The sequence below is a fragment of the Typha angustifolia genome, chromosome 15, assembly GCF_048772165.1.
Source record: "Typha angustifolia cultivar Huaian chromosome 15, ASM4877216v1, whole genome shotgun sequence".
Taxonomy (NCBI): Eukaryota; Viridiplantae; Streptophyta; class Magnoliopsida; order Poales; family Typhaceae; genus Typha; species Typha angustifolia.
The window spans coordinates 15476976-15499242 of NC_133253.1; the positions used below are offsets into that span (position 1 = coordinate 15476976).

A 22267-nucleotide genomic window follows, 5' to 3' on the forward strand; every position below is an offset into this window, starting at 1 on the left:
AAAGGAAGAATATATATATATATATATATATAGAATAGCTTTTCTAGATTTTTACTCAAAATTGCACCTCTAATTTAGGTAGTCAGGTGTTTACCTATGTTATATATATATATATATATAGAGAGAGAGAGAGAGAGAGAGAGAGAGAGAGAGAGAGAATAGCTTTTCTAGATTTTTACTCAAAATTGCACCTCTAATTTAGGTAGTCAGGTGTTTACTTATGTTAACTAGTGACATTCACAAACCATCCAAGATTGGTTATGACGTATTCTTTATGCGAAACTCTTCAACAAGGTACAACACATGAAGTCTGAAATTGAATGAATGGAAGTCTACCGATAACTCGAACTCAGGACTCCTGCTCTGTTACCATATTCAAAAGACCACCAGAAAAGGTATTGCAGATTAAAAGTAAATTAGTTGCTATATTATCCTTCATTAGTATCAAACCAAGGCTACAAATATTTACATACACTACCACCAGACACTTAAAGTTTGATTAACAGATCACCACACTGTTGATTATTTCCTATTATATGGGAACAAGATGTGAACTATCGAGTTTTCCTATGCAAAAATGTAATAGTCTTTATGTAGTATTTCAGGGCTCTCCAGCAGCAGCTTGTTTATCTACTACGACTTCCTGAGCAAAAAATTCTTTGCAGTTAGCTCCTTTTACGCTGAACTCCATCAGAAGATTCTCAAAAAGCTTCTTTAGTGAGGCCTTGAAATTTTCAAAACGTTTGCCAGGCAAGGTGTTGGACATTTCAGAGCGGTTGCTGATCTCTAGCTTCTCCTTCTCCTCCCCCTCTTGGATGATGGACCCAACACGAGCACCATCCATGTATGCTCTGCATGCTACAAGTATAGCACGCCCATGTTTGCAGAAATGTCCAGCAACAAAGTCCTCAAAATGCTGCATTAAGCCAAATAAGCTTTGCTATGAGTCTTTCTAAAGCTTATAATGCTAAAGACAAATGTAAGAAGCTCATAGTTCAGAACCAATTTAGTTGACCTACGACACTTCATTCTTATATAACCTTGTTTACTTTAAAGCTAAGCTCCAAACTTGATTAGTTAGATTTATTTTTTAGTCTTAATATTTTTAGAGTAAACTTAGTTAAATATTATAAAAGATAAAAAGATATTTAGTTATTAAATCAGATTAGGTGTCCCTAAATTCAAAAAACAAGGCCATAAGCATTAGATGCCATTGGTGAATAGAGGAATAGTCCCTACCATTGGAGGCCTTCTTAGTGAGTACAACATTGTCTTGCAGGATAGTAGGAAGGTTTCCTCATTGTAAGCCAAGGACTTCAGTTTTCCATGAGAAGTATTTTCTTGCAGTGCATATCCAGGCTCGTTAAAATAAGGATTCTCATTCAGAACAAGAGCTTGAATAGAGACCAGTACTTGCAGCATGGTTGAATTTGATTTGCTCCACTTTTCACAGCCGCTGCCACTCCATGTATTCAGAAGGCTAAGGCAGACCTTTCCAGACTCATACAAGTTTGGATTGAGTCGAAGTCCACCAGAGTGATAATGCACCAACTACAAGGTATTAATGAAGAGAAATCAAAGTTATGCAAACCAAAATGCAGGGGAAAAGATTGCCTGGAATATGAGGAATCACTCACAGGAGGAGAGTCAGGATAATTGGAAGGAAACCGGATGTCAAAAAAGAAGAGGCCATCATGATATGGAGTTCCAACAGGTCCTTCTATAACAGCCCTAAGCAGGTCTATCCTTTCTTCATAAGCTCTAACATGAATGGACTCTGTTGAGGAATTTTATCAGTTGACGTTTGTAAATAAATTAGTCCAAAGTAATTTCTAGCATCAGCAAAAATATTCAGCTTACACAAGAATATTCTGGAGAGTAAAAGGATAATGCTTATAAAGATAACTTTGCAATGGTGCAATCAACACACTGATCTTGTAGATTAAGAGTAAGCTACTGTATCTAGTTATACTTTTCCAATTGGACAGATCTTGGAAGAAGAAATTCATACCCAAATCCAATAGAGCTGGTGGATAATCATAGCAAAAAATTGTCATTGAACTAATCACTTCAATGTACTTTCCTTGCACTCATAAGATTTGTTGGTGTTCTGCAGAATACTATAGGAACAACTGAGACCCAGAGACATGCTCAGACATTAAACATAAAAAGAAAAGGAAATCTTGAAGAGTTACTTCATGCATATCAGATCTAATTTATGAAAGTTCAGCCTGTGAGTTGAGAGACAGTTCATGTGCTTTCTCCTAAAGTTCTCCACCTAAGAAACATAGCAAACCAATGTTATTACATAGAAAAAATATGCATGCCACTACATATTCTGAAATCTCAAAGTGCCTCCTCAACCCCTGAAGATTTCCCATCACAATATAGAATTGTTAGAGAAACATCCCAAATCCCAAAGCCCGAATTCTCCCTCCCTGCTCTAATTTTAGGTGAACAGAAACAAGAACAAAGCTACCCACATTTATGAATCCTAAGTGACTCTCTAAGTTGCTCTAGCTACACTCCGATCCTCCAATGTTGGGTGCAGGCGCATTGCGCATACTCAACACCAATGGGATATCAAAAAGGCCATCATAATATTCATCTAATATGTACTAGCCACAAGGATGTGAGCTAGACAGTTTTGTTCTTCTAAAGTGGGGTTCATTAGCTGCTTTAGATTAGAAAAGGATTCTGCTATATATATGTCTGCTGTCTTCCTGTCGAGTTTTACCTGATTATATTACAACAATTCATTTTCCATTGCAGGCAGTTCCAGTCATGACAACATGTTTGATCATCTACTCCGGGATTAAGTGTATAATAGTTTTCCCTAGATGTAACAAAGACTCGAGGTAAATGAATAATTATACTATCCAATCTATACTGTAAAAAGGGAGCAAATGCAAAAGGTTTTCATTAGTTATAAATAAACAAATATTGTTATTGTAATTTGTATAAAATAATTTTGATCAATATGAAATTAAATTTGCTACTAACAATCACTTAAACTGGCTGAGTGCAATATCAACTGGTTGACAACATTAAAAAAGAGTAAACAACTCGCATAAAAACTGCAAGACTTCAAAAATAGAAAGCACTAACCTGGCAGATCGTTCTTCAGGAGCTTCCACTCATGTTGGATCCGAGTTGCCCAATCTTTCAATGGCTAATTTTACAGGCCAACAAGAAAACTAAGTACGGAAAGACAAAAAATGAAGTAAGAACAGGAGGATGAAAACTTAACTTTTACCTTCTTCACTGCAGATTTCTTGGCAAAATGATGATCTGAGAAATCTTGAACAATATCGAACTGTTTAAATAACTTGAATTTTGAATCAATTTCATCTTGAATTATTGCCCTTGGCTTATAATCACTTGGTCCTTCAGAGGAAGAATCCTGCAACCATGGTACCATGGCCTCCACACCTGGCGGTAGATCCAAATCATCAAATTTAGCAGCCAAAATAGAGTTATAATCTGTTTCAATCAACTCTGAATCATAGTCATAGTAATCTTCATCATCTTCATTATAGTTGTATTCCTCATCTTCATTATACTTATATTCCTCATCTTCGCCAAAATAGTCAATATCTTGTAACTCTGGCTCAGAAGCTTCTGAGTTAGTTATCAGAGCATCAATTTCCAAACCATTGCTTGCACTAGAACCAATATGATCATTGGAAGATGAGCCCTGAAAAATATTACAGTAAGAAAAGCCATACAAGATGATGATAGAAATTTTCCAAAAGAGAAGTTAGCTCATAGGATGAAATGTTCTTTTTTAAAGTCTAACAAAAATCAGCACCCTTACTTGGCTTTGCCAATCCATAGTGGCTGCTACGGTTTGCTTATTCTTGTGATTTGAAGAACTTTCACCACTGAACAGAAGATCCAAATCATAATTTACCTCAAGATGAACAGCCTAAAATGCCCAAAATGTTAGCCTTATACGTAAGCACAATAATATTTGAACAACTGCAGAAGTCCATTTATTTTTCAAACTTTCAAAGGAACTATATGAGCAGATTAACTTAGAAAAGCAAACCAAAATATGATACTATAGTAATACTAGGTGCATGTCATACTATATGATCCAGATGTACTCTACTTGACCATGATAATAAACAGGAGTAGCTGCACTAAACAATTCCACATGCAATGAAACAGGATGGAGAAGAAAGTGATACATTGATACATTGTAGTGTATAGTTGTGTATGACAATTGAGCTAGGGCATGGTGACATAGTTCGTCTGCTAAAGCTCAATTAGAGTCAGGAGTATTTTCTTATTAAATGGAAAAGAATCCTACAACACTGTTCTATCAAAACTATCATCTTTAAACTCTACTGCAGGCTAGCCTTATGTTGTCGCTGCTACCCTTTTGACCTCACTTGGAGGAAAAATCCTGATGTACTGCAGGAATTTGAGATCTGCAGCAAATCATCCAAGAATCTGCCATCAAATCCCAGCTTCGTTTACTGACATTACTCAAATTGTGGAAAATAACTCTGCATTATGTTGTTGTTATTGACTTATTCTAACCTTGGCCTCTCTTTTGCTGATCTAGCAGGTAATCTAAACAGGGTATTTCATCTTCTGTCTATGTTTCTACTGATTTCAGTGTCAGTACCTTGTCTTTAAGGCTAGTTTCTGATATGACCGAAAAGAGCTAATACAAAAGGGCATGCACCTGACTTTGTGATTTCTTCTGTGTCTAGATTGAATTCTTGCTTCAGTTTTATAACTACTACTGTAATTATGACCCTTCCGTTCATCTTCTCATTTTTAGTCTAGATTAAATACTGGAATTAATTAAATTCATATCATATATTGACATTGCTAAATTTTGCTTCATGTTATTAGTTATTACCAGCCTAACCAGTTGTCATGTGCCCGCCAAAAGCTTTTTAAAGAGTTGCTTGATTATTGATTATTGGCATCATATATCACTATCGAACTGTATGCTTCATAATAAAGCATTCACATAAGATGGACTACATTAAATTCACACCTGAACTGCACATGTTTTGTTCAATCGAGTGAATTATTCAAGTACATTTATTATGAGTTTTTCGGCATGAGGTGTCAAAAATGAGAAATATTCCAACTAGGTTGGATAGTCAAGTACCAACCTAAACTACACATCTACACATATAGACAATATATCAACAAAGAAAAAGAAAAAGAAAAAGAAAATCTATTGCCAAAATAATAAAAACCTAAAGTAAGAAAGCAAACGATTATAAAGGGCAGGTATGTTTTTTTTTTTGGATCAACTTTCAGAAATAACAGAAAACCAACAACCCCCAGCAATAATATTCCGAATGTGAACCTGAAGGATAACCCTAGATACGCTTAGGTGCAATATAATGGTTGACCAAAGTACTATTAAGATGCAAAACCATGCTTCTATAGGAAGTAATGGAGCCCACATTCTTACTTGATAAGTCTGGAATAAAATTTTATCACGAAGAGAGTACGATTAATTTTGGGAAAATGTAAAATTATCATCAGAAATGGTAATACAAGTTGAAAATATAATTTAGATATTGTTAAAGTGCTCAATGGAAAATCATGTAGACCTAAAAAAAATAAATTGAGGATCCTATCTTTCACATAGAAACTCCTCCAACTGTCCAACTGTAAACTGCTTAGGAGTTAGGACTAAATATTTCTTCTAACTTTAACATAAAACAAGATGATAAGTACATTATTTCTGAAATGACCAGACCACATTTATAAGACCAACTTGTTTAGCAAGTAAAATGTAAGTATGGAAAAAGGACAGATACATCCTCAACCTTTTTTATAAGACAAACTTGTTTATATCTTCAAATTTTGTTTGTCCTATCTATAAAGTAGGAAATATAAATTCTTAGTCATCTCAAAAAGAAGCAATTAAAACACAACCTTGAATTTTTCTACTCCTAGTATTTGAAGTTTTGAACCCAATAATAGAAAAGAATTGTAGCCAAATATAACTTGAGAACCCAATGTTGCTCTTTTAGTATCCTTGAGTAGAAAAGTTGTTTGCAATACAACAAAGATAAAACCTGCACACCTAGGGCTGAAAACGGATCGGATATGGACCGGATAGTGATCAATTCATATCCAGATCCATAATTTTAGTCCAAATACAAATTCAGATATGGATATTGGAGATAGCAAAATTTAATACCATATCCTAACTAAACGGATACGGATAATTTTTGAATAGAGGATCGAATTTTAAATGAATGCCGATCAAATTTTAAACAAATTATGATCTTTTATTTAAACATAATTAATGCAAAAATATTAAGAGTTTCTAGAATAATAAATTTTTTATATTCAAATACATATAAAATTAAAAAAATTAATCTCTACAAATAATATATAAAACATAATTAGTAACAATATCAATATTCACTATTTATAAGCAAACTAAAAATTGTAAATCGTTTAAAAAAAAATGCAAGTAAACGGATATCCGATATCCGTATCCGAATCTAAAAATTATATCCGACCTGTATCTGAATTCGTATTTGAGTTTTTTTACTATTTGAATTGGATAGAAATTTTGTATCTAAACCCAATCCAAATCGGGTCGGATAGCGAATCAGTCAGAGTTAATCCAACCTATTTTCACCCCTATGCACACCACTTACTTTCAACCAAAAAGCAGAATTTAGCTTGAAAACTACAGTAACGTTATCCCAATTTCTCCGTATAGTGTTACTTTATAGTAGAGGAATGCATTGTATACTGAACAATATTAAATTGATGGAAGTACAATGTCCCAATAACTATCCTTAAGACCTCACTCATATGCAGAATTAAGTTGAAATAGGAATAACAATTCATATTTATTATTGCCCAAATAAGGAATTTATTCTAGAAATAACTATTCATATGTTCATTGGATTATGCAATAAGAATATAATAATTACCTTTGATATAATATAAATTGAAAAAAAAATGAAAAACAAAATATTTTATTTTTTATAAAATTAAGATACCCTTTGATTTGATAAAAAAAAAAGATTGATGAGATAGATATTTAGAGTAAATTGATAATTAGGTTATTGTATCATATAAAATATAATTTTGATAAATAGTATTTGTATTCTAAAAAAAATTTATTTTACTATTTAGCTATTATCATAGAACAAGGGGTTGGTTATATTCCTCAAAAGAAAAATATTCTTGAAGTGAATAGGAGCTTACTTTGTTCCTAAGAAGTGAATAGAATTGGTGATGACTATTATTATCCTGTTAGAATGTAAAGAATCCCACTGATTTTATAATGTTTCATGCATTCAGCAACAAAAGAAAGCTTCTATATCTCACGAATCAGGATAATGGAACAAAGACCAAGGATCACAATTACTTACACTAGTTATCTTTGTACCTGACCAAACTCAGCTTGAGGTATAAGACCGTATAACACTATTCATTTATTCAAGGATAAAGGGAAATAAGGACAATTATCATTTTGCTATAGGTTGCTTATTTCAATGCAAGAGATAAGGGATGATTTTATAATGTTTATTTTCATGTGAACCAGCGAAGAGTAAAAGCCTTTTTACTTCTTAGAAGGCTAATATAGTCTAGCTTCAACACAGCTGATCAAGTAATTAGTATTGAACTAATTCCACTCGATCTGCCAAATATTGGTTTTCGTGAAGGTTTCAAATCAAGCTTCACATAGTTAGTGTCACTCATCCAATTCTTTTTTGTATTTAATTATGTATGCATGTAATAATACATGGACACGTGGTGCATGTGTCTGGCAAAAGCAAGATAAGATTGCTGGTTTCAGCCCACTAAAAATGGAATATAAATTGGCACAATATAATGGATAAGCCATTTCCACTGCCCATGAATAACTCTCCATGTGGTACAAAAGAACAAAAATAGATCCCTATGTCCTAATTAGAGCAAACTATCCTGAGATAAATGCATTTACTAGAAGAGATACCCCATCTTTTCTTTTCCCTCTGTTATTCTCTTGTTTCCTTCTTCTTTGGCATTCACAAGCTAGTGGGGAAGTGTTACGCGCACTCCCAACTGCACACAGATGCATGCAACAACCACAAGCTTTGTATTTACTACAGACAGATTTGTTGATTCTACAAATGAAGAAGATGGTATGGAACTCATGATGGCAATACATAGACAGAGCCAGAACCTTGTTACTTGCTCAGTCCTAATTGTCTCATTGCATAAATTCTGTCCATCATATCAGTATAGAAAAATTTAAATAAAAGATCTGATGATAGCGAACAAGATGATATAGAGGAAAATCTCAATATTAAGAGATGAATGATGAATCTTTTTAGAAGCATTTCCTCAATCATCTTGAAGCAACAACTTTCTTTTTCGACATTTAACAATGGAAATATCAATAAAAGCATTACTCAAGTAGGTAGGATCCACTCTTTTGCTCTCCAACCTTAAAATGGAGACCCCTAAATGAAGCAATAGCCTCGATATAGTACATTCACCTCTCCCAACAGCACACATATGCATGCACACTAACACACATTCTCATACAAAATCAGAAAATGCATCAACAACAAATGCACAGCACAAAGACGTCCACAAAGACCAAAAGGGAATATAAAAAAGAAGCACCCTTTGATTCTATTTCTCTCCTATTCCTATATTTCTCCATGGATATAAACAACTCTCCAATTGAAATTTCAACTTTCGGTTAAGTTATAACCAAAGAATCAGAGCTCAATTATGACTTGCAAAGTTAAAATAACTTTCCACCTTATCTGACTTATTCCCATGAATATCAAGAACACAAATAACCTAAAATACCGCCCACACGCATGCATGATTTACCACAACTAAAATTTTTACAAGAATCAAATCATGATGGCAACACAAATAGTACTAACTCTGCTACCAACAATCTTTCCTCTGTAAATAGACTCACGACTCCAACTTTTACGCATCAATTTAAATTAAATTTGATTCCAGCAAAAATTCAAGCACCAAATCAATCATGCAGATCACCAATTTAGGAGAAACCGGAAATGATCTCAGCCCACATCGAGAACAAAATTTTCGCGACTTGGTATACTACCCACAGTCAAAAATTACAGGCCCAACAAGGATTTCTTGAAAACAAAATTAACCGAATAATCTGGAATTAAACGCACAAAGAAACAAGAGGAAGAAGTATCCCGCGGCATAAACGGGAAGGCAAGCAAATAGAACAAAGAGGAAGTTGGAGCAGCACCTGGAATCTCATGCGCTTCGACGAGCTCCAGGCGACGTCCATGGCATCCACGTCCCCGCCCGAGGTGCTTTCTTCAGAGTTCCGTTGCCTGCTCATGGAGATCGTTAGAAATAGTAAGAACAAGGGAAACCAAGATGCGGTAAATAAGATAAAATCCGAAGAAAACAACACCCAAATTGGATTGTGGGCAACGTACTCCACATCCATGGAGGCTGCCCAAGATGACGCAGGTCAATGTGTCTCCAATTGGGCGAACCGATCGCCTCAAAGGTATCTCCGAGGCGATCGAGAGAGAGAGAGAAAAGAGAGCGCGAGCGAGAGAGAGAGAGAGAGAGAGAGAGAGAGAGAGAGAAAGAGAGCGCACTAGAGCAGAGAACAGTAATAAGAAAAGAAAGGGATGAAACAAGAAAGGACCTGTTAGTAATTCTCAGTTTTATAAAGGACCGTTGCATAAAAAAAGCACATTAGAGAAACTCTTCTGGGGACTGAAAAGAAGGACTCAGTCTGGGGAGTTACTAGTGGGACCCATGATATTTCGGTCACTGGTTCTTTTTCTTGTGTCACTTTTTCGGGTCACCACCTTTCGGTTACGTTTCCGCTCGCATAATATCTCCTCAGTCCTCTTCGACGACTCCCACTTTCCACTGAGATTCTCTCTCTCTCTCTAAAGCAAACCAAACCAAACCAAACCAATCTCTTGGTTAAACTTCTGGGTACGTTCTTAGACTAACCCAGTGCTCTCACTTATCTATTACTACCTCACGCTAAACTATCCAAGGCAAAAGGGCGAAGCCTCCGCATCGTCCACTAGAGTTTGCCACGCAATCGAACCAGGACACGTGTGAATCATATAGAAAGGGAGAGCGCCATTTGGCGTCCGGTTTCGAGAGGTGATCTGCTGGGTTCAGCAGAGTTTTGACCGCACTAATCTCCCCTGTGTTTTCTAAGTTTATTTACCAAAATAGCCCTCTAAATTATTTATTTTATAATTTAAATACGAAATTAGGTGTGCTCGAAAAACATTAGTTAGTGAACAATTTCTTATATGGAAATTTTATATTCTCTAAATAAATTATCTCAGAAAATAATTTATATATAAATATTTTAAATTTTTTTATATAAATTAGAACATATCTAGTCCAGTATAAAAAAAATTAGTAGCAAACTTATGGTCTAGTTCGTCTAAGTAAATATTATGATATTGTATCTAGCTCAATAAACTCGCTAAATTGGATGGATAATTTTTCTTAGCAATTATTTTACTCAAATAATTGTCCGATTAGTTACTTTTTAGTTCATCAGTACTTTAATTATTTTTCTCTCCTCGACGACTCTACTTAACTGTTTATATAGTAAATTAATTTTCACATAAGTTATTTTTCCATTCAGTAACTTATATTTAAAAATTATGAATTATCACCCTCCGAGTTCGTGAGAACCTTAGAATTGCCGCAAGATAGGAGGTATATTGTAAACTTGATATAGAAGAAGTTAGTTCATTTCTTGGACTCCACCACGCTTATCTCTGTCAAATTCCTACTTCCAGATTTAGTTTATGTAGGGAGGGGGAGGGAGAGGGAGAGGGAGAGAGGGAGGAGGAAGAAGACATGGTTTAATAAATGTTCCTTTGACTCAAAGTGTTACAAAACTGTTATATATCCCCCTCTGGAAAGATAGCTACTAAGGGTATGTTTGGTTGGAATGGGGAAGTCCTCTCATTGCATCACTCTCTTTTGCCGTTTTGATTGGGGTACTGTTGCCAATCTTTCTCGGGAAAGAAAGAGAGAAAAAGAAATGGGATAAAAAGTTACCCATGGATGGCATATCATTTATTTTTCTATTTGTTTTTGAGAGAAAATGGGGACCATGATCCAATTAAAATTTATTTGAGGAAGAAAAAAATTACAAATACCGAGTAAAGTTGGTAAGTATCTTCTCAGTGACTAAAGAGTCAAGGGTTCAACTTCAACCCCAAATAATAGTGTAAAAAAATTATTTGGTGATTTGGTGGCTTAGCTCGATTCGGTTAATGACTCGACAGTAAGATTAGTTAGGAGGAACAACTCAATAGCGCAACGACTTGGAGTAGGTCTCGACGGTGTTTGGTTTGAAGCAATTGTTCGACAATATATATGGCTTGAAGCCTAGACTAGACAGTTAAAAGCTTGGTAGAGCTTAAGCGCCTATGTATTTAGGGAGAGTTAGTCCTTTGTCTGGCCCATATCTAGCCTTTGAGCTCATGAATGATAAAAAAAAAAATTTATCTTTCAAAAAAAATTACAAATTACAAATTGAGGAAAAAAAAAAGAGAAACCTTAATATTCGTTTGTCGGGTAAAAGGTTTGCTGATTGCAATAAATTCTTTTGATATCTAATATTAGTCATTTGTTGTTCTACCCTTTCGTCGGAATTGTCTGGTATTTCTCTGTGAAAAAGAAAGCCCTAGTTCTTTTAAACTCATTCTGATATAAGATTTCTCGTATAAATCCACATACTTTTTAATTGAACGAGAAGAATTAGGGATGTGGAAGAAACTAGTAATAGTTGCGGAGCACTAACAATTAGAAAAGAAATAAGAAACCAATATTTGGTGGTTTGATGGCTTGACTTGATTCGGTTGATAGCTCAACAGTGTGGTTAGTTAAGAGGAATAACTCGGCGGTGTGGTTAGTTAGGAGGAATAGCTCGACAGCACAATGGCTTGGAGTAGGTCTCGACGACATTTGGTTTAAAGCAATTGTTTAGCGACTCATATGGCTTGAAGCTTAGACTAGGCAACTAAAAGCTTGATGGAACCTAAGTGCCTATTTATCTAGGAAGGATTAGCCCTTTGTCCGGCCCATATCTAGCATTTGGGCTCATGAATAATAATAAAAAAAAGATAATTTACCTTTCAAAAAAAATTACAAATTACAAATTGAGGGGAAAAAAAGAGAAATCTTAATATTCGTTTGTCGGGTAAAAGGTTTGCTGATTGCAATAAATTCTTTTGATATCTAATATTAGTCCTTTGTTGTTCTACCCTTACGTCAAAATTGTCGGTTATTTCTCTGTGAAAAAGAAAGCCCTAATTCTTTTAAGCTCATTCCGATATAAGATTTCTCCTATAAATTCACAAACTTTTTAATTGAATGAGGAGAATTAGGAATGTGGAAGAAACTAGTAATAGTTACGGAGCACTAACAATTAGAAAAGAAATAAGAAACCAATTACTTGTTACCACCTAATTGTAAAAACAAAATAAATAATATTATTATTTTCAATTAAAAAATTAATAACACAGATTATTATTTCAAACGGTGTAGAGCTGTTAGCAAATTAGTCATTAGTGCTAAGTGTATTAATTGAATAAATCCATGACTAACTAAACCTAGAATCCATTTAGTTCATGGTGAGCTGCTGGTGTGGAAGAAAACCCAGACAAGTACCTACATTTGAAGGTCTTTACATGGAAGTAAATGGAGCATTTTATATCATAAACTAAAACCAAAAGCTGCTAATCTCTTTCCAGCTTCATTCTAATATAATATAGCAGCACTAGAATAACTGTTAATTTATTCCAGCATAAGCCTCTGTATATTAATATATAAATAAACAATAGCTTATCTTAGTACTAGATTATTAATACATACTTCTTTTTCTTCTTTTCAAACCAATATTTTTATATTTATTAATTATTATTTACTCTTAAAAAAATATCCACTTAATCGACTATCATTTTAATTATTTCTCCTTCTTTTTCCTCCTTTTCTTCTCTCTCATCTTTATCCTATTATCTATCTAATCTATTATAATAAAGTATTTTGATCATTTGTCAAAATATTTCTACTTGGTATATCATATCAAATGTAGTAATTACAACACTATACTATTAACAATCAAACACTATATTAAACTAAATTAATATATGCTTTCATATATAAGTAAAATGAGTATACCTAAATTAATATGAAAGTTATTCCAGTGACCTAAACTTTTATCCTTACCGCATAAAAGATCCTATAATATCAAACAACTTGCTGATATACTTTCTTAAGTATCTGAAAAGAAAAGGTGTTACTATAATATTAAACAACATCCTCCAGGACTCAAGTATCTGAAAAGAAAAGTGATCACTTATAGGCATCTTTTTCTTTGGATAAAGCTCTGAAATGACCCAAAATATCAACAGACCTAGAAGCAATTAGGGCCATCAAAATAATCCAGCCGGCTCGAGCTCGGTTGGATAATGCTCAATTAACCTCGGCTCGAAAATAGGCTGAGCCAAGCTTGATCCCTAGCCGGCTTGATAAGGCTCGAATACAAATATATATATAATATAAGTAATATTAAACTAATATGAACCATCAGATCAAAACCCTTTCACCCATTCAGAATTTCAGCCATTATTTTCTGACATACTTGTCTTTATTGTTTGTAATTTATATTTTGATTGCTTGTAGTTTTCTAACCTATTTATTTTTATTGCTTGTAATTTATATTTTGGTAATATTAATATCTTTATAGTTGAGTTAGGTTTTATTTCAAGCTTGATTTAAGCCTAAATTAATTCAAGCTTGCTCAGACTCGAAAAAGACTTGAAATTGCTAATTGAGCAGCTCGTTTAAACTCAAAATTAGCTCAAGTTCGAAATTGGCTTGAATTAAAATTATTTCAATTTAGGCTTGATCACAAAGACAAGCTCGAAATTAATTTCAATCCAAACTTGATTAGAATCATACTCGACCAAGCTCGGCTTGCTTACACCCCCAAGGGATCTAGAGACTCTTTTCTCTCTGCACTTTTGTTAAATTTTATAAGTGATTAATTCATGATTCAAATGTTAAAAATTATATGAGAAATTTTTAGTAAAAGAATTAGTAGAGAACTACAGAGGTATCTACTATAATCCTATAATCCTAGATCATCCGCTATCTAGAAAAATTTCGGACACGAACCCAACAGTGACTAATATTACAAGTTAGAATATTCATTAAAGAGATAATATAAAAAATTTAACAGTTTGATGAATTCTCTGTTAAATTTTTTTTTAAAATAAAACAATCCTATTATTTAATCTAATTTATAATTTAGTTTAGCCTATATGTATTATGAAAACAGGGCGTATGTTTCGTAAACAAAGGATATATATACCATTTTACTACTCTCATCTGAACACGCTTAATTACGAAGTTTTACTTTATTCCGAGTTTTACTTTATTCCCCACCCTAACATGAAAAGCAATATACCACAAATATTTTTGATAAAATTTTCAGATTCTTAACTACAGCTGGAAAGAGTAAGATCAACTTAGAAGCCATTTTCCATAATACACCTTTGATCAAAAGTGGATTGACAGAACTCGGATCCAAATCATTGAAATACTATAGAATCGAACAGATAAACATATACACAAAGTTGAGCCCCCAAAATTACATTTATTCAATGAAGAGAATGAATATGGCCCCCATTAAAATACAGAACACTGACAGACAAACAACAACTCGTCTACAACACTACAATCTTTCCTGCTATATCTGAGAATCCAGTATGAAACCAGCAACAGAAGTATATTCTGCAGCATGCGGCATAGAACTCCATTATTGCAAACAGATAATCAAGTCGTTTCGACAAATGCATCAATAGACCATTGGCTTACAGCATCAACTAATCCAATAACCAAAATTCGACCCAAAAAACAAATGAACATCACAGAACTCTTTTCGATACACGGGCTGCTGCAAGGTGATCCTGCCACAAGTAGAAAACAGATATTATAGCACGGCAGTGCTAGTCATATAAACTCTTAAATTCAGAGAAAAGTACAAGGTACAAGCAATAAAGGCACTGTTATTAACTGTGGATCCCAAAATCAACCAATCCTGATCAGACTGGTTTCAGCCAGTATAGGTCAGTATTGGCCAGTTTCAGCCAGTTTCAGCCAGTTTCAGCCGTATCGGCCAAATCAGCTGAAACTCGGCCATATTGGCTGAAAATCTATTGCCAAGTAGTTATAGAAAATCTATTGTCTCAAAATCTATCAACCATGTAAGTTATAAAACCGGAGCACCAACAAATGATAAAATTCATACCGACACAAAATCAAAAGCTCTAGTCTCCTCCTTCGAGTTGCTCATGATAGGACCCTGGCTTTGAACTGGGTTACTAGGAACTTGGAAAGGATCAGGGAAGGGAGAAGAATAAATGCCCTCCATAGAATTCCCAGCTGCATGTCCAAATCCAGAGTTGAGATTTCCTAGATTTTGCATCAGTAACTGCTGCTGAGCAATGAAAGCCCCCATTGCACCATAGTTCATCGGCTGGGGAATGAAAGCTTGATTGAACATAGTATTTTGGCTCATATTGTACTGCATTGGAACCTGAGGGTAGAAAGTGTTTGGACCAAGAAAATTACTTGATAATCCGATACCAGGTAACTGTTCAGGACGACTGTTTTCGTCTACAAAAGGGGCTACTGAGAAAGCAGTGCCAGATTCTCCAGCCATACTTGGTTGCCCATTAACCTTCTCGTTAACAGTTAAATCAGCCATCAAGTCATTTATATTTCTTTTTCCCGATACTGTCTGTGGGAAGAGCTGCTCAGAGTTGCCACTAAAAAGATCAAGCAATTCGGTTTGGTTACTGGAAGGGATATTGTGCTTTAAATTAGATGACTTGTCATCTACTGTCAGTCCTGAAAAAAGGTCATCGGATTCCTTGTCCTCCGACACATGGAATGATACATCTGCAAATGGATCACTTCCATCTGTATTTTCCTTGGTGCCTGTCTCAGCAGTAGCAAACAATTCATCTAAAGGAGAACCAGAAGAAATTAGGTTCCCAATGTTCTGATCATCATGTTTCTGTGCAAAACTTTCACTTCCATTAGGATCTAAATCACTTGCATCAATTAAATCAGGCATCTGAACTGCAGGGGCTGGCGTAACTTTTGCAACTGAAGGCCCCAATGTACCTTTTGTTCCAGTATCCTGCTCTCCACCAAGAAGACCTAAGACCTGATTAAAAGCAAGACAACTATATTATATCTTGCAGTAGTAAAGAAGGTAAGCATTGTTTCAATAGAGTAAAGCTGAAACCAAGAAGCAGTCCAAAGTCAAGGGGTGGAAGCCATCACCAGCATTTCCCATTAACTGGATCCTAACAAGATAAATTTTTGCACGCATGGAAGCTCACATCCCTCTGCAACTAAGTCACATCACTCAGGGAAGTGTTCTGCTACTATTTGACGGAATATATAAATAGCATATCACTTTTCTCTTTCCTGAACAACTCAAAAAGAAATGTTGCAGAATGGGGATATTTTTGTTAATGCCTGTTCTTCAGCCATGCGGATCAGAAAATCACCACCAGGGAGGAGGAATAATAGGAAGTATATGTCCATGACATCTCAGTTGAAGAAGCTTCTTAAGAATTATAACATAGTCAAAGAGAAACTACCATGACAGATTATATCTCCTGTGACAATGTTTGGATTACATTCAAATGGTTAAGATAATGTTGGACCTATGCAAGTTATCACAATCTCTGAACAGAAAGAAAAGCAAGAGTGTGATATGGAAATATAACATCTAATGCACCCAAATTGGAGTTTATTTAGAGATAACAGATGCAGAATCATAACTGTGCCTGGCCAACTTGTGAGAAAATCCATGTACATCGAAATTTAGATGCAACTTACCTTGGTGGCCTTCTCTCGCAGAGAAACTTGGGGTAACTCAGAACACTTCACGATGGAGTCTCTGTTTTCATTAAAATAAGATGCTATGATGGAAAAATGTTCATCATCTTTTTTCCTTAAGATTGATTCCAGGACGCAGACAGCCTTCATCCTAACCTGCAAAAGCAATTTACCCAAAGTGCTCCCATTAACAAAAATGAAAAAGAGTTCCCCAATGTAAACTTACTAACCTTGTGAGATTGAAAACCAATAGACTAAAAACAGAAAGGGTGTCCAATGCATAAGGTCACACTGATGCAGGGTTGAGGGAACTAGGGAAGATATACACTGACTTCTCCTGATTAGAGGAGAAGCTGTGCTCACATTCCCTACTAACACTAAGATGTAGCCTCAACAGAACAGCACATTCTTTTATTATAATTTTTCAAAACAGTGAGCAGTGTTCTTCATGCATTCATAACTATGATCTTTTACACTTAACAATTAAATAACCATGTGATGTAGATAAGGAAAGAAAAAGGGATAGAATGCATGGAAAATTATGATGCTAAAAAATATGCAAGTAAAAGATTAAGAAATACCACAACACCAAACTTGTATGAAGTACTCATAAGATCTGCAAGCAATGTCTGATTTCAACAGAATAGGAATCATAGTATCACTTTATTCACAAAATCTAGTTCTGTTGCTAAGAGTAAGTCTTCATTTGAATAAGTGGATAAGGTTGCCGAATAAATACATACCAGAAATAAGTTTGATTATAACAAGCACAACCTTGGATATGTGCTATCTATGAGACTGTGAAGTCTACCAAGTTCTTAGCTCTTAGATTGTTGATACTTGACAATAGTCAAGGATCATTCAACTATCCAGTTAAATAGCACTCAGGTCTTAATTCAGTAATTAGGACTAGTTGCACCACAAACTAGCTCAAAATGCAGTCTTGGTTCTCTATATATTCCCCAAGTGTATCATATTTCAACCATCAAATAGATAGGAAAACCGTTAAAACATTATGAATAAGGAAAATTATGGATTCAACAAGAGGTAGTATGCAGACAGTCATACTTGCACCTCTCAGGAGCTACCTACATACAAACATATGGCACACATAAAAAGCTACAAAGAGACAAAATAAATGCGGTTGTTATAAAATGCATTTCTCTAGTATCAAGTACACTGGCAATTGCATATCATGTGAAACATGAGATTGCATCTTTACTTTGCAAATAGAAGTCTAACTTGGCAGCTATAAAAGCATGGATACTTCGTTTGTTCCCTCCATACTAGAATTTAATATGTATCGGATACTAATATGACATCGATACAGCCCGATCCGTATTGAATATGACTGGAGGAGTATTCAAATTTAAAAAAATAATTTTAAATCTTTGATATAGCTTCGATAGGGGGGATATAGCTTAGATATATTTCTTGATCATCCAATCATTTTTCTTCTTTTTTTTTGTGCTAAAAGATGATATAAACTATATAATTTATATGTATATATGATTATCCAATCCTTCATGATACTTTAAGGTTTATTTATTTGATAATAAATTAAATATATAACTTGAAAGCCATCTAAAGATCCAAATTAATTGTAGATTAATAGTTGAATTAGGTCGCAATGTTTCACTAATATTTTAAGTTTAATATTAGTTTCTATTAATTCTAGCTTTCTTTCACTTTATCATATCATTTTTAGAATAATCATTCTTTACCATATATTATATTAGTTGGCAACAAATTGTATATTATTTATTTATTTATTGGCATATCCATGTCGTATCTATATCCTATTTTTAAAAATTTATCATACCCCCATATCCGTATCTTCATATCCCCGTATCCGTGCTTCATAGCTTAGCGGGACTAGTTGACACATCATGACATCTGACTAACAAGGATATGGAAGAGACACATCATGTAATATGGCAATAATGACTATAACTCCAATCTAAAATCTAGACGGATGCATGTAGCAATGGCATTATACGACAATGAATATGTAGATTGTTAACTTCTTGTCCTAAAGGTAAGCTGCTTGATAATATTACAAATTTACAACATGACTTGCTCAGCTTAGTCAAGCATGAAATAGGACATGTATGTTGCACAACATGTAGATGTGATTTCTTGTAGTGGGATTGTTTGGAATGCCTATGAAGTTAAAATACTCAACAATATATGTGCCTACTGAAGGATGAAGCAGCATACCTGCCATAATTGAGATTGCAGCTTGATCTCTAGAGCATGACTCATGGCCAATGCATCCAACTTTAAGGTCTCATGCAGAAACACCTGAATAGCATCTCGACTTGGCTGTAGACGCACACCCCCAGAGGTGACAATGGTCTCTAGAAGCCTCTCCTCACGAGTCTTAACTTCAGCATGACTTGGTCCAATATCATCAACTTCTGCCGAACCAATTATATTAATTCTTGCATCTGAGCTCCATGTACTAGTAGTCCCACTCGCCGAAAGCCTAGAAGAGATCCAACTCTCCTGGTGGTTATCAATGCCTTCATATGAATCATGTCTATCAGTTTCTGTTGTCAGAGATCTACGGAGGATTGGGCCCTTATAAGTACCATTATCATTTTTCATTATTGAATGTGCTGCAGCAAAGGTGCTTAGACCCTGCTTAATGGAGGCACTGCCAAGATCTACCACTTCACTCAGAAAAGATTTTTTATCTTCTGTTGGCATCTCAAAATTCGTATTGCCAAAACCTTGGATACGCTTGTTGAGACCTTCTGCTGGTGCGGCTGGTTTATTGTCATCAGAAGAAAATACAGCAGAGATGGCTTCATGGGCAGTGTCACGGACAGCCTTGTTAAGTGCATCCCCTTTAAGTGGATCTGGCTGTCCCTTGTAATGAAACAGCTGACGGATAGCCGCCGAGTGACGTTGCATTTCCCTCCTGAATTCATTGCCAGATTTTCCCACTGCATACTTGATAAGCCGTAAAGCCTACCAACAAAAAAAAAATGAATTTGCAAACAATATAATCTTCTCAGAAGGTCATACTTGTATTGCTAACAAAATACAGCATGGGCCGACCACTTACATAATGAAGCTTCATATCTAAAAACAATGAAAAAGATACGAAATCTAGTTGTCCGAAAAATGGAAAGCAAAGAGTCTATCCTAACAGTCGCATGCACCTTCACATGATCACATAAAGTATGCCTCTAGATCAGAATGAGCTGCTACTTCTAATAGTTCTAACATGAAACCAAGATAGAAGCATCCTTTCATAAGTCAGATCAACAAAATTTTATCTTGAGAAAATTTTACGACCTTGTAACCATATATCTTAAGAAAATGATCGCTAATTAAATTTCCAACGAAACTTAGCTCATGAAACTAAATTGGTGAATCAAAATTTTAAAAAGAAAATACCTTTTGCTTGACGGCGGGGCTCTTGTGATCAAGCCGCTTAAGAATATAATCAGACACCTCCTTCACGATGCTCGCAGGAGAAGTCCGCAGAAGCTCGCAGATCTCCTCCAATTTGTACACGGGGGCGATCTTGTCCTCGTCCACCGTCACCCCATCGATCATCCGGATTCTCCAGTACGCCTCCACAGCTCGTCGGCTCGAATCCATCCCCAGCAAAGGAAGAGAAAACAAAAAATCCTAGTAACCTACGATCTCAATACAAATAAGAGAAGGAAGGAACCCTAGCACCTACAACACCGGTGATGAGGATACGATCGATATCGCAGAGAGGGTTGGACTGCGATTAGGGTTTTGGAGGAGGAATTGGGAGGAGATTTGAGGGGGGAGGGTCCGGAGGGAGGAGAGGGTGATCGATAAATTTGGGGGTTGGGTTGGGAGAGGGGGTAAGCTTACGGGGTTGTGCAGTGGGTACGCGCGGTGACGTGAGAATAGCACCGAAGAAAGAACCAGTCCTCGTGACTTTGTGAGTTTGGGATGGGAAAGCCGTCCACATGTTCCTCGCCGTTGATTCTTATGGGCCTTAACGGGTCATTTATCGGATCGACCTCAGCTCAGGAACAGGCCCAATAGGGGGAATCAAGAAACTGTCGCGTGTGTACGCTGGTCGCTGGTTTGGTGGTTTCGTTCCGGGACACGGAGAAATAGGGGTGTAGACGAGACGCTTGGCTCGAAATTAATTTTAAGCCTTTTAATTATGCTCAGGCTCGGCTTAGCTCAACGCAAGCTGAGCCGGACCGAGCTCGAGTCGAGCCCGAGCTTAAAATGAGTCTATTATCAAGCTTTATTCAAACCGAGTAGGATCAAGTCTGAGCCGAGTTACAACCTATTATGGTGAAGTTTAACATTTTATTATACAAAAATTCAACAAGAGGAGGTCGAGCTTGCCGATGGTGGAGAAAGAGGAGGAGGATCGGAGGAGGCCGAGCTTGCCAATGGTGGAGAAGGAGGAGGACCGAATGCTAAGCTTGCTAACGGTAGAGAAGGAGGAGGAGGGCCGAAGGCCAAGCTTGCCGACAATGGAGAAGGAGGAGGCGGACTGGAGGCCAAGCTTACCGATAGTGGAGAAGGAGGAGGAGGCTTGTCGAGTTTGCCAACAGTTGGAAGAGGAGGAGGAGGAGGAGGATTGAAGGAGGCTGACAGAGGAGGAGAACCGAAGGAGGCCGAGCTTGCCAGCGATTTGAAGAGAGCGTGACTATGAGAATTGAAATTTGAGAATTTAGGGGAACTAGGGTTTAGAGATTTACACTTTGGTTTTTAAATATAAACAGATTTTACAAGCTTGATACACTTAAGAAAGTAACAATATGTTGAAAGAATCTCACTACCAGCACAACAAGAACAAATAAGCATCAACCTCAAATGGCAAACAAGATCAAAATAAAATAACCCCCAAAACTCATAAGCATAACCGGTCAGCTAACTATAGTTTCATCTCGATTATCATGAATCTTGAAGCAATATAGCAATTTAGCTCTGCAGAAAACTAAAAGAACCATAGACAAAGTAAAAAAAAGTGGCTCGATGCCTACCAAAACCTCCTCCCATATTTACATGCCGAATGAAAGGAGAGTGAAATTATGATAGCGAAGGTAAAAAGGTTGATGGCAGTGGGCAATGGCGAGTACAAGTAAAGAGACCGTGGGCGATCAAGAGGAGGCAGCAGTGTAAATTGGGGATGCCAATAGCATCAAGGAGTAGAGGAAAGCTGGCCACAAAAGGAAGCGACCAAAGCAAAGCAAAGAGAGGAATTACACAATACCATAATTAAGGGTGCCACTGAAAATGTTCAAAATACCATAATTATCACCAAAATCTTTTGACCTTCTTCAAAATTGTCATTATAATTCTAAATAAAAATATTTCTAATGAAATATTTTGAAAT

At 35.8% G+C, this 22267-nt stretch overlaps 2 protein-coding genes across 4 annotated transcripts; both read right to left on the bottom strand.

Annotated features, from left to right (window-relative positions):
- Positions 1–380: 380 nt before the first annotated feature.
- On the bottom strand, positions 381–9604 carry LOC140778445 (putative ubiquitin-conjugating enzyme E2 38). Of its 3 annotated transcripts, none has more exons than XM_073123161.1 (8): positions 9435–9604; positions 9239–9326; positions 3818–3928; positions 3257–3697; positions 3109–3172; positions 1638–1777; positions 1240–1551; positions 381–916 (listed from the first exon to the last, which is right to left on the bottom strand). In XM_073123161.1, exons 1-8 carry the CDS (start codon positions 9443–9445, stop codon positions 602–604), a joined length of 1482 nt encoding a protein of 493 aa, XP_072979262.1. In that variant the 5' UTR covers positions 9446–9604; the 3' UTR covers positions 381–601. The 3 variants fall into 3 exon arrangements, with proteins under 3 accessions (XP_072979262.1, XP_072979261.1, XP_072979263.1); XM_073123160.1 differs by having other exon boundaries at positions 9410–9604; XM_073123162.1 differs by having other exon boundaries at positions 382–916; positions 3818–3884; positions 9435–9603.
- Positions 9605–14570: 4966 nt separating this feature from the next.
- LOC140777914 (protein MODIFIED TRANSPORT TO THE VACUOLE 1) lies at positions 14571–20806 on the bottom strand. The gene is made up of 5 exons (XM_073122335.1): positions 20326–20806; positions 19138–19893; positions 16918–17073; positions 15311–16234; positions 14571–14969 (listed from the first exon to the last, which is right to left on the bottom strand). Exons 1-5 carry the CDS (start codon positions 20530–20532, stop codon positions 14928–14930), a joined length of 2085 nt encoding a protein of 694 aa, XP_072978436.1. The 5' UTR covers positions 20533–20806; the 3' UTR covers positions 14571–14927.
- Positions 20807–22267: the final 1461 nt, after the last annotated feature.